The sequence below is a fragment of the Plasmopara halstedii genome (assembly GCF_900000015.1).
Source record: "Plasmopara halstedii genome assembly, contig: Scaffold_526, whole genome shotgun sequence".
NCBI lineage: Eukaryota > Oomycota > Peronosporomycetes > Peronosporales > Peronosporaceae > Plasmopara > Plasmopara halstedii.
In genome coordinates, this window is record NW_020187446.1 from 22,515 (window position 1) to 34,483 (window position 11,969).

Consider the following 11,969-nt stretch of genomic DNA (forward strand, 5'->3'; position numbering starts at 1 on the left):
AGGTCCTAGCCGTTGATCAGACGAATGCGTCGCTTCATGCAACGGTGGAGCGCTTGGCGCCATTAAATTTGGAGATCATTGCACATTGTTCAAAAACAGTTGCCGTTCCAGCCTCTGGGCGGTCGAGCGTTTGTGGACGCCGCTCCGTACCCAAAGCTTCCGCGTTCACTTGCAACGGATCCCGGTACAGCATGAGCAAGCTCACATGAAGCACCTTGTGTGCAGTGGGGCTGCCGAAGCTCTTTGCTTAGAAAAGGCTAAGCTAAGGTCACCGTCAGTACAAGTGTATCGGATCGCGATCCGCTACCTCCAAGTACTAAAGTCTTAACCAAGGCAAACGAACACTTCTGTTCAAAAACGAAACTGTATTAAATTGTTTAAGTTGCGGCAGAGTCGCCAATATCTAGAACCCTAGGTTTTCTTAATTGATATAGTAATTCATAGTTAATATGGCAAAAGCTAATTAATATAGTAATAAGCCTTACTACTAGCAATCTGCCACGCGGCGGCTTCTTATTACGGTGTAGCCACATCACTGTGTTATTTCACGAACCGTGTAGTAGTACACGCCAATGTACAATAGCACAGTCTTGTGCGACCCGCCCATTCTCTCAAGGGCACGTGTAACCCCGTTACACTCTTCCCCACAAAAATTGTGAATATCCTCAATTCACATTTAACGGTCACCTCATACGAGGCTCGCGTGTCTGAGACACCTTCACGTTAACAAGAACAACTTTGAACCTTCTCCGTTGTGTCTACGGTACAAAACACATTGGCCTAGCTCAAAGCGAGAGCGCCCGCGATCAAAGCCGTTCTACTTCTTGCATCTCCGGACAGTACGTCCGCGGCTTCACTGGGATCATATCCCAAGCCTTCGTCATCTGGGCGCGACTAACCGCGCTTGCTCCGGGCGACGGATCTCCTTGTCGAGGAGTTGGGGGAAGTCAACTACGAATTGGACACTTCTTTCCTAGAATGGAATGACAAAAGATGAAGCGCGCCAATAGCGCGACGTGAGCCCGATTCAAATCCTGTGGGCATCATGCCCGTTTCCCGGGGGAAGTGGTATCTATACCAATCGCCTCGACAAGGCACAAATTGGAAGCTGCTCACAGTGCGCTCGTATCCACGTTTGGTTATTTTGTTTCGTGTGGAATACGGCTTCCATTCGGCGGATCCCGCTACTGAAGCGAAAGACGCGATCACTATCATAATGCGTCTACGCAATCGGGCCTTCGACCACTACGCAAGCTGGGCTTGATCAGCGGAAACATCTGCGAGCTCGCTTTTTGGTAGCCCAAGAGATTACAACGGATCGGTATTGCGCTCGATTTCGAGCTCAAAAAAAGGATGCTCTTGTTCCCGCAATGCGGTCCATCCATGTGATGCTCGCCCCTGGTAAAACCGCTGCAGATGATGTGCTCTTTGACGGATGGGTGCGGTGGCACTGGGAACCGTCTTCGCTGTCTACCTCTCCGACTTCTTTACGCACGGTGAGGGGCTGACATCAGCTGACTTTCTTCGATGGTGGAGCGTCGAGCATAATTGCCCGGCGCACCAGAATCAATAAGGATTTTCCATGGCTTCTCAAAGATTTTCATGGTCGCCTTTGTGACCAGCAAGCCCAGATAGTACACACGTTCCGTGTTCAAAAGCACGCAGCTCTTCAGGGCTGAGCCATGCTGCTACCTACCTCTTTTAGGCTCAACAGAACTTGTTTCTTTCCCATTAGGGCGTCCCGCGCCTACTGGGTTCTCTCATTTCGCCGCGACAAACCAGTCTGGTTAGAAGTAGGACGTCGGTTCGACGAACCTTTACGCGCCTTGCGCAGGGGGCAACACGTCTGAAGGTGACGGGTGTCTTCACAAACAAAACATCATCGGATGTTTACATGCTGCTCAGCAGCTCGGAGCTCTCCCTCCTCCTTGCAGCATAGCTGAGATCGAATGGCTCAGACCCGCTCGACGAGCTCTGACGGTGAAATTTCCAAACAAGTCGTGCCGCCTTGAAGTTGAATTTGGCATTCAATGCCACGTCCACCGCTTCTTCAAAAGAAGACGGATGCACACGGAAGACTTCCAATTTTAGCCAAGCCAGTGCAGATGCCCTCCATAAAAACGGTCATTGCGACCGCCTCGGGAGAGGATCTGCTGCTACCCTGTTATTAAGAGCTCTAAACTCTTGGACAAAGTCCACCAACTCCTTCTTGCCCTGTCTATCAGCAAGAAAACGCGATACCAAGCGATATGCCTGATTAGGCGGCAAGAACGCTCGCAAAAGCTGACGCTTCAGCTCCGTCCAGGAGAGAAACGCAGCTCTAACCGATGCACCGCACGTAAGAGTCCATTCTGGCGCTCGGCCTCCGAGCTAGGAAATAGCTAGCACCTCGCGCTGTTGCTCGTTTTAGAGCATGGTGGATGTCATAGTCATCTCGGCCTCTCCTATCCACAGCAAGAGATTCTTTCATCGTTATTTTCTAGGTCTTAACGCTTACCATGAGCGGCCTCTGTCGGAAGGAATCATCCGTCGTCGACGGTGGCGTCATAGACGCAGTTGACGCTGACAACATCAGCTGTTAGCGCTATAACAGAGCATTTTCATTGCTTGGAAACCCCTCTAGGCGCGCGCTCATGGCCTCGAACCCCTGCGCAACAAGGTGTCCCACGACCTCAGGGTGCAGCAGGAACATCAGCACATTAAGCTCGCCCTGCATGTCCGGGGCCAAAAGGATCATTTCTCCATCCTCTCAGTGGATCAGTCGTAGCGACTCAGGTGTTGATTGACTACGAGTGCTACCAAGTGCAGCGGAGCTGCCGTAGCTCTTTGCTTGAGAAAAATAAGTTAAGGTCACCGACCTTATGTTCTTTCCAAGAACAAGTCCAAGTGTAGCGGATCGCAATCCGCTACTTCTAAGTACTTAGACCTTAACTAAGGCGAACGAACACTTTTCTTCAAAACCGAAACTGTATCCTATTGTTTTAGTTGCCGCAGAACCGTTAATATCTGAAACCCTAGGTTTTCCTAATAAAATATTGCTGTATGCATTACTACTGGCAATCCTGCCACGAGGTGGCTTCTGGTTATGGTGCAGCCAGACCACTGTGTGATTACACTATCTGTATAATACACACCTACGTGTACGGCCACACAGTCCGCCCTTTCTCACAAGGGCACGTGTAGTCCCGTTACAGGTACTTATAAGTATCCACAATTACATCACGAAGTGTGATGTGAATTTCATCGAATTGAACTATGCTGTAATTAATACAATTGAACCGAATCTAAAAGATTTAGTGCTCTCGATGACAGTAATAGCCTCGTCTTAAACACGAACGAGTTGTAATATTGATGACAGTATGGTCTCATACACAACCATCAGCAGTTACCACTCTTTGTTTATATGTAAGACTGAGAATGCTGTATCGGACTATGTAAATGATCTAGTATGGTTATATTATGTGATCTGTTACAAATGCGCAAAAATGCAATCATGTACAGCTGCACGAATTCTCATCAATCACTCGAGTATTTGTGAATAACCATAAAAGTTATCTGGAACTCCGTAGAGCAGAGATCCTAGGAACAAGTGGGATGTTAGCCGCACGATAGGTGATAAGCTCTAAGTTCTTGTCGACACGTTGAAATAGACGAGGTCTAAAGGACGAGGTCCAGGATCGAAATCGTTTGGGCCGAAATGGCGTGAGGCTCTCCATTTAACGCAGTAACGGATACCAATTTGTTGAAGGTTTTCGAACTGGTGCGGCTCGTACCGAGACCGTCAGCTTCCACCAAACCTCCTCGGTCGAAGCAATGGGCGTTGAAATTAATACCGAGCTCCACTTCAGTACCTCCAGTGCTGCCAGGAGTACCAATACTGGAAGCTCTATGGACGCCCTTAATGCGATAGACGTCAGCTATGCTCAGAAAGTAGGAAGAGAATTTTGAGCTGCCGAGCAGCTTCGTGGAACCCGCATATGTTTTATCTGAAGCAATATAAAACATCTGTATTTCATGCTCCCATCTCTCGGTTGCAGGGTCACAAGGTACGGCTCACATGTTAGAGCGTCCGACGACCCATCAGAGTTAATGTCGAGTTCCAGCAGACGCATAGAGGGCAACTGACGAAATGTCGGTTTGATTATTGTATAAATGCCGCAAACTTTGTAAAGCCACGGAAAATACAAGTGCGTCATGCAATTATGAACATTGGGGGACCCTCGGTGTAGTTGACAAAACTCATAAGCACCGAGGACACCAAATATGAATACAGTATATATGTGTCTTGCGATGGAGACGCGGGTAAAGCGTCGAAGGAATTTTTGGACCATCGGGTAGAATATAAAAACTTGACAGCATAACAGCTGATGAGCGCTGGATTCCAGATTGAGATTTGACGTCATCCAAAGTATAGTGTGGCTTGAACACCATGAGAATAGATTGTCTGGTAGTCGAAAAATTTTCGCGCCATGCACATCTATTCTTGTGGGGCTTTCGCAAGTTATCTGTCCACCTCTTCAACGGAGCAGAAGCGATTTTGCAGCAAACACCCAAATGCAATAATTTCCTCATAAGAGGTAAAATTGTTAGAGCGTCTGATCAGCCATGATTATGTCAAGTGCTCGGAACAAGTCATAAAAAGCAGAATGCACAATGAGTCGTGGAAAAAGGGTCATGCTTGAAAAAGCAATAGTACGTCACGGCTCTAAAGTGTATCGGTAATGAGCGACTGTAAGTGATAAGTTTCCAATTTGGTGCGGTAAATCATTGCTATCGGCTAATGTAGAGCATTATATAACCGACGCCCGACAGGGCGGCAAGGAAACACGATCACACGCGGTATGCCTGGTTAGGCGGCGAGAACACTTGTGAAAGCTGCAGCTTCAGAAAGAAACGCTGCTTCGACCGGCGTCAGTGCCGATTCTCGCGCTCTACCCCCGAGCGTGGAGACGGCTAGCGCCACGCGCCGCTGCTCGGTCTGGAGCATGGCAAACGCCATGGTCATATATACCTCTCTCATCCAGAACAGGCAATTTATTCTATCCTTGCCCTCGAAGGTCTTAGCATTCACCATGAGCGGCTTGGGTCGGGGGGAGTCATCCGTCACCGACAGTGGCTTCATGGACGCAGTCGACACCGACATCTTCTACCGAAGGTGCTCTAGCAAAACACTTGAAATCGCCTCTAAGCATGCGCTGATCGCTTCAGATTCTTGCAAAGCGAGGTCAGGGGCAAGCAGATACATCAGCTTTTTAAGCCCATCCTGCATGCCCTGGGGCAAATATGAGAATTGCTCCATCCTCACAGAGCATAATTTGTCAAATATCAGGTGTGAATTGACTACAAATGCTTCCAAGTTTAGAGGGACTGCCGTAGCTCTTTTGCTTAGAGGACACTTAGCTAAGGTGTGGCGATCTTCGTTTCATCCTTACAGCCGATTCGAGTGTAGCGGATTGCAATTCGCTTACTTCAAGAGTAACGAAGACCTTAATACTAGGCAGATTCACTCTTCCGATTAAAATGTAAACTGTATTTTCGATTTTAACTGCGGCAAAGCCGCCTATATCTAAATGTATAGGTCTTCCTATCTATATAAAAAAACCTAATTATATGTATAACTACTGGCTGTTCCAGCCACGTACAAAAAGTTGCCAAACCATTCTGTGGTCACATCGCCACCTTGTGTAATCCTCATCATTTTGTGACCACATCATCTTGTGTGACCCACACCCGTCATTTGAAACCACTATTCCGTTGGTTGGTCAGTAATGTTGTTGTCAGTGACGTTTGACACACACAAGACAAAAACTGTATTTGTAAACCATTGATGACATACGAAGTAACCATTCAGCAAATGCAAAGCTTCTTGGTACCACGTATGGCGGTATGCTAACTCAAGAAATTCTATGAAAGGTTGCACATCCGTATGTCTACTTTCAAGGCATCACATAGGATTTCAGAAGCATGAACGGATTTATTTCTGATTCTTGAATTTCTTGAGTTTTTGTGCTTCTTGTATGCAACACGCGAATGTCTTCTTAAAAAAATAGAGCACTTCGGTATGAAATAATGACTTTGTAACAAGGTTACAGCAACTTGAATATTACTGACGTCGCGTAATATCAGACTCGTCTGTCAGCCTCCGTAGGTAATCATCAATTAAATGCTTTGCGTAGTGATCTTAGATCCCATTCGTCTACTTCGGAAATTATTCAGACACACTGACGATGTATTACTTATTGCTTCAATTGCATTCTAATTCACAAGAAGATGTGTATTTGTCTACATTATTTTTATAATCATCGCACGATTCTTCCAACGGTAAATTAAACGCTCAGCGGAGTTTGGACATCTAAACCAATCATAACTTTTTAGATGCATGTATACATCTTGCCTAAGAAACTAAAGATCGAACATCACATCAAGTAGTAAGTGTTTGTCCACTAAAGAAATTGCTTGCTGCAAAAATATTTGATAAAAGACTTTTCCCTAAATTTGATTCTTACTGAAAGGTAATCGAGTAGGAATATCATAAAGTATGTGAAGCAGTGCGGAAAAGTCGTCGAGATGATAGAGCAACACGTGATCGTGAGCGTTTTGATGGGTGTGTTTGCGTCTGCAAAGCGAATGTATCCAGTCATTCAGCAAGATGATAAGCTTGAAACTGAGGAAGAGAATGAAGAAATAGAGGAAAGTGTTACTGATACAATGTCCGCTAACCCGAATGAAAAGGCAACAGAGGACCTTGTTCACAATCTACCTGGTCTGGATCCGTCGAATAACGTAACGCAGCACGCCGGATTTATATCTTTGTACGATGATGATACAAACAGAATATTCTACTGGCACATTCAGACGGATCAGAACGCGGATAAGGCACCACTTGTGATTTGGTATGAACAATTGACAATGAAAGCGTCATCATTGCTTACCTCCTATTTATCATGACAGGCTTAATGGTGGTCCGGGGTGCTCCAGTATGCAGGGCTTGTTTTTGGGAATTTCACCATTTAAAGTGATGAAAAATTTGACAATTGGCACGAATGAACACAGTTGGCACAAATTTGCCAACCTTCTCTTTGTAGATCAGCCAGTGGGTACAGGAATGTCGTACACAAAAGGAAATGTCTATCGATCGACTGAAGAGGCAGTTGCAAAGGATTTCTACGAATTTTTAATTAAGTTTTTGCAGCGTCACTCAACGTATTTGTCGGATGGGGATGACCAAGTAAAACATTCAACAGCAATTTACTTTTTTGGAGAATCTCATGCCGGCCGCTGGATTCCTGAAATTTCAGAATATATTTTACAACGAAATGCTGGTCATGAGAACCATATTAAGATTAATGTGGACGGTATTGGTATTGGCAACGGATGGGTTCATCCAAAAATTCAGTATGAGTATAGTGATTATGCCCATGGGATCGGACTGCTGACTTTTGGTCAGGTAAGGTCTTTAAAAGCATCATATACTGAGTGCTTAACTGCGCTGGATTCTGGAACGTATTATTCAAAGAGCTGTTTCAAAAATATGGACGATATCTTAAGCAATGTTCAGGTAGGCAAAGGAGCAAAAAAATTGAATTTTTATGATGTGCGGCAATACGTTAATAACGTCAATGATTACCCGTTTGGCATGGATACCATTGTAAAGTATATGAATAAAGCTGACGTACGAAAAGCATTGCACGGCAACGAAGACAATAATTATCGCTTCAATATGTGCAGCAGTGAAGTACACAAAGCTTTGTTGGCGTTCGATGGCGTTAGCACGCTAGATAAATTGTCGTCACTCCTTCAAAAAGGTGTACGAGTGCTTTTTTATAACGGTCAATGGGACATGATGTGCAATCACTATGGAACAGAAAAGCTGTTATTAAATCTTGAATGGAATGGCTCTGAAGCGTATCAGCAGGCTCCCAAGTACACGTGGCGAGTACAAGGACACCACATTCCAGCAGGATTTGCGCAACAGGGTGGAAATTTGACCTATTTGGTAGTCGCTGGCGCCGGTCACGCTGTACCTATGGATGTGCCAGATGTCGCGGCAGACATGTTATATCGATTTGTCAACAAACTTGCATTTACTGACATAGTGCAAGCAATTGCAAATACACGTCTGAATTCGACCGATCCTGAATTTTCGTATTGCAATCTACCGATAACGACATCGGCTACCAACACCAGTTTTAATCAAAATAATGAGGAGAGTAGCGAAGCGCACATCAGCACCACATGGTTGTGGGTGCTGCTAGGTATTTCTGCTGCGAGCATTATTTTGGCAGTATGTGTTACCATTGTCTGTCTTCGCCGAAGAAGACACCGAAGACTGGATCACGAAAAAGTCACACAGGTTAGTGATGAAGAAAATGTGGAGCAGCTGAAACTCGGTGAACTTGAAGATGAACCCTCGGATGGAGAAAGCAATGGAGAAATTATACTGGAGGAAGGTGGAAGCCAGCGAGCAAGTAACCTCGAGATTTCTAAATTTCATCACTAGGATTGCTGACACCGAAATAAAGCAGGCGACGTTGCGGCCTACTTCGTTCATCATGCTTTCATCTTATGGTGAATAACTGATACTCTACACTTCACAGGAATCACAATCGTTGGAGTCTTCAAACTAGCTTTGGAATTGCAAGCCTTGGTAAACTTTGACATTTTGAGTTTAGTTTGAACCACTAATTACCGCTGCCATTTTTTGAATCATTAATAGACTACTACTGTGCGCCTGCAATAGCAGAGGCAGCCTCGATTTCACCTGCTTTCCGTCTAACTTCTTTTTTTTTTTTAATGATTTCACGATACAAGCGATCGCGATAGTCGGCAGCAGAATACTTGGTGTTGTCATCTACGACAATTTGTAAAGGAGCTGGAGCACTAGGCTCATCTTTATCGTTGTGAAATTGAGCCACAAAAGGGTGCTTCAATGCATCAATTACCGAAATTCTTCTAGACGGATCGAACTAACAGAAAAAATCAGAAATCGTATGAGCCAAAAAGCCATTCAAATCAAAATCAATACTCAACACACCCAAAAGCACTGTTTGATAAGATCCAATGCTTCTAGTGAGGCCTTTGGAAAAAGTTCATCATAGGGCTTTGGCTTCGGCTTAGGCAAACTCTCTAACATGGTACTGGCAAAAGGCGATCGTATACTCTCGATATCGCCTTGAGTTGGGAATCCAGTAACATCCAAAATTCGCTCGAGCTGATTCATTGTCGATGTACCAGGAAAAGCAGGACGTCCAGTGGCCATTTCAGCCACTATACAACCAACAGCCCACATATCCACTGACTTGGCGTACCTGGTCGACCCCAGCAGAATTTCAGGTGCACGATACCATCGTGTGGCAACATAATCCGTAAGAACGGGATTGGGTCCACTTATCTCGGCTACAGAACGACAAAGTCCAAAATCGCACAGTTTAATGTGGCAGTCCGAATTCAGTAGAACGTTGCTTGGCTTAATATCACGGTGCAACAACTCGGCAGTGTGCATGTACTTAAGTGACTTCAGCAATTGGTAAATTATGTACTTCTTGTGAATTTCCTCCAAGATATTAGCCCGGATAACAGCATGCAAGTCCGTCTCTATCATACATAACGATTAGAAGATGACGAGAGAACCTTACAAGATCTAGTTTACCCATATAATCGAAGACGAGATAAATATCCCGGTCGTTGTCAGCTTTGACAACATTCAGCAATCGAATAATATTACGATGTCCATGAAGCTCTTGCAAGTACATGACTTCACGAAAAGTCCGTTGAGCGTCGGTAGCATTACGAAAGGCATCAAAACATTTTTTTAATGCTACTACCTGACGATTACTTTTATCAATTGCTTTCCACACAATGCCGTAGGCCTATTAACACCAAAGAAAATTCTTAGGAAATGAAGAGCGCCATTTGCAGAGTGATTACTTACGCCTTTGCCAAGCTTTTGCAGCAGTTCATACTTGCGCAAAATATGCTTTTCAACTTCTTCTTCACCCATGCTTATTAAGTTAGAGAATGCACGAAATCCAAACCGATACCAAATTTAGCAAAAACAGTCGATATATTTATCTTCGTGGGCTTCAAAATACCGGCGCTACCTAACTCCCAGCCATATCTGTATAATTTCGGCGACATGCGAACAAAGTAAAAGATGTCATACAAGTAAGAAGAAGACAAAGTAATCGCAACATGCCAGCACTGGCTATTTTGTATGATTTTAACCGTAAATGTCATCATTGTCCTCACCCTGTCCACCTGAACCAGCAGTACCCCCACCAAAGCTATCTCCACTATCCATGAGAAAGTTAGCAGCCAATGCTTCGTTTTTGTCGCATGCAAGATATGCCTGAATCACATCCGTGCGTTCAAATCCCATTTCGCACAACCGATCGACGGCTGCTGCTTCCTCCTCTGTCAACATAATTCGGTGACCGGCATTTCCAGCATCAGATGCCCCACCAAGTCCTGCAAGTCCGCTACCTCCGCCCATGGACGCCATCATCTGCTCCATCGCTTCTGGTGGCAAATTGCTTAGCATCTGCGATAGACCACGAAGCTGTTCGGGAGTCATGCCCATTTGTGCGGCAATTTGCATCTGCAATGACTCAGAAAATTGCTGCTGCATTTGCTGTTCAGTCGAAGAAACATTTGTACCTAAAGTGAACGGAGTGGCTCCTGTGCTACTACTAGGCGTTGCCCCAGCTTCACGCGTACCAATTGGCTCGTTCAGCATCTGCACAAAGCGATCTTGGTTTTGATGAATCAAACGCAGCAGTTCTGGGCTCTGAGCGCCGATCTGTTGCAATACAGCCGGCAAAGTCTGCGGGTTGGACTGAACAAGCTGACGTAACGCGTCAAATTGTGGATGATTGCGAAGCGCTTCAAGCGTGTTGGTTGTACCCTCATTTCCAGCCCCAGACGATGTAACAGTCGTCTGTTCGGATGCAGCTTGTTCGGGTATACCCGTCATCAGGTATTCCACGGCCCGCTCAGGATTGTTAAATGCTGCACGTAGTGCGCTGCGTACTTGGTCTTCTGGAAATCCCATGTCCATTAAATGATGCACTGTAGCACTCATTTGTTCATCAGCTACAAGGTTACTACCCTCTCGTGACGAATTGGCCGCAACCGTGGCTGGAGCGGCCGACGGTGTCGAAACAGCCGAAGCTGTTGCTGAAGAGCTACTAGACGCTGATGACGTATTAGGGACCGCAGAAGGAGCTGCACTTACGACAGACGGAGCGGAAGCAGGAGTAGAGGGAGAAGGGGTAGCAGAGGGCTTAGGCGCTTTTGGCTTGGTGACCATCACGACAAGGAAATCATTCTCCTTTACGTTATAATCAGCCAAAGTACTGTCGTCCTTAAGCACTTTGCCTGCATGAATGAGCTTCTGTTGGGCTACAGGAAACTTTTGCAATTCTTCAATCTTCTGTTTCACCGCTGAAATCTAAACAAGTAAGCAAGGTATGTAAGTCATTACTGAGCAAGATATTTAAGTTATTGCTTGAGATTCTCTCGCTTGCTTCTCGATCAAAACTTATTAAATAGTTTGGGCTTGACATATACGAGATATTTTTTCTTACATCATCTGTAAGCTCTGCCTCTAAAGGGAAGGCGACACCTTGAAGTGTCTTGACCGTGAGCTTCATATTGGTATTTGTTCTTCTTTCAGTACGGGGAGAAGATTTTCTTGCGATCGCAGAGAATATAGACCAATGCAATCCTTTGATTTGCTGATATACGCAAAAGCTTAAGCTTAGTTCTGAAATATAAGCTGTGAAATATTTTTAAGAATAACAAATTTTCACATTCAGCAAAAGGTCGAAAGATGAAAATGCCATATCTCAAATCAATTATTCTCGCTAGTAGCCTCTGCTCGTCAGCAAAATTACCATGCATGACGCTTCGACTGAAAAATATAACTTGTGTTAAATTTGATTTAATTGTAATAATACAATAAGGTATCC

At 45.0% G+C, this 11,969-nt stretch overlaps 3 protein-coding genes across 3 annotated transcripts; 1 reads left to right on the top strand and 2 right to left on the bottom strand.

Annotated features, from left to right (window-relative positions):
• Positions 1 to 6,567: 6,567 nt before the first annotated feature.
• PHALS_11054 (pheromone processing carboxypeptidase kex1) lies at positions 6,568 to 8,740 on the top strand (the record flags this gene model as incomplete). The annotated part of the gene is made up of 4 exons (XM_024726582.1): positions 6,568 to 6,893; positions 6,952 to 8,468; positions 8,598 to 8,647; positions 8,717 to 8,740. The coding sequence occupies 4 exons, from the start codon at positions 6,568 to 6,570 to the stop codon at positions 8,738 to 8,740; spliced, it is 1,917 nt and encodes a 638-aa protein (XP_024577244.1).
• Positions 8,741 to 8,772: 32 nt separating this feature from the next.
• Positions 8,773 to 10,000, bottom strand: PHALS_11055 (cmgc mapk erk7 protein kinase; the record flags this gene model as incomplete). Its single annotated transcript, XM_024726583.1, has 5 exons — positions 8,773 to 8,779; positions 8,839 to 8,966; positions 9,035 to 9,594; positions 9,650 to 9,869; positions 9,932 to 10,000. The coding sequence occupies 5 exons, from the start codon at positions 9,998 to 10,000 to the stop codon at positions 8,773 to 8,775; spliced, it is 984 nt and encodes a 327-aa protein (XP_024577245.1).
• A 219-nt stretch (positions 10,001 to 10,219) lies between these two features.
• Positions 10,220 to 11,651, bottom strand: PHALS_11056 (uv excision repair protein rad23; the record flags this gene model as incomplete). Its single annotated transcript, XM_024726584.1, has 2 exons — positions 10,220 to 11,449; positions 11,586 to 11,651. The coding sequence occupies 2 exons, from the start codon at positions 11,649 to 11,651 to the stop codon at positions 10,220 to 10,222; spliced, it is 1,296 nt and encodes a 431-aa protein (XP_024577246.1).
• Between the last annotated feature and the right edge of the window lie 318 nt (positions 11,652 to 11,969).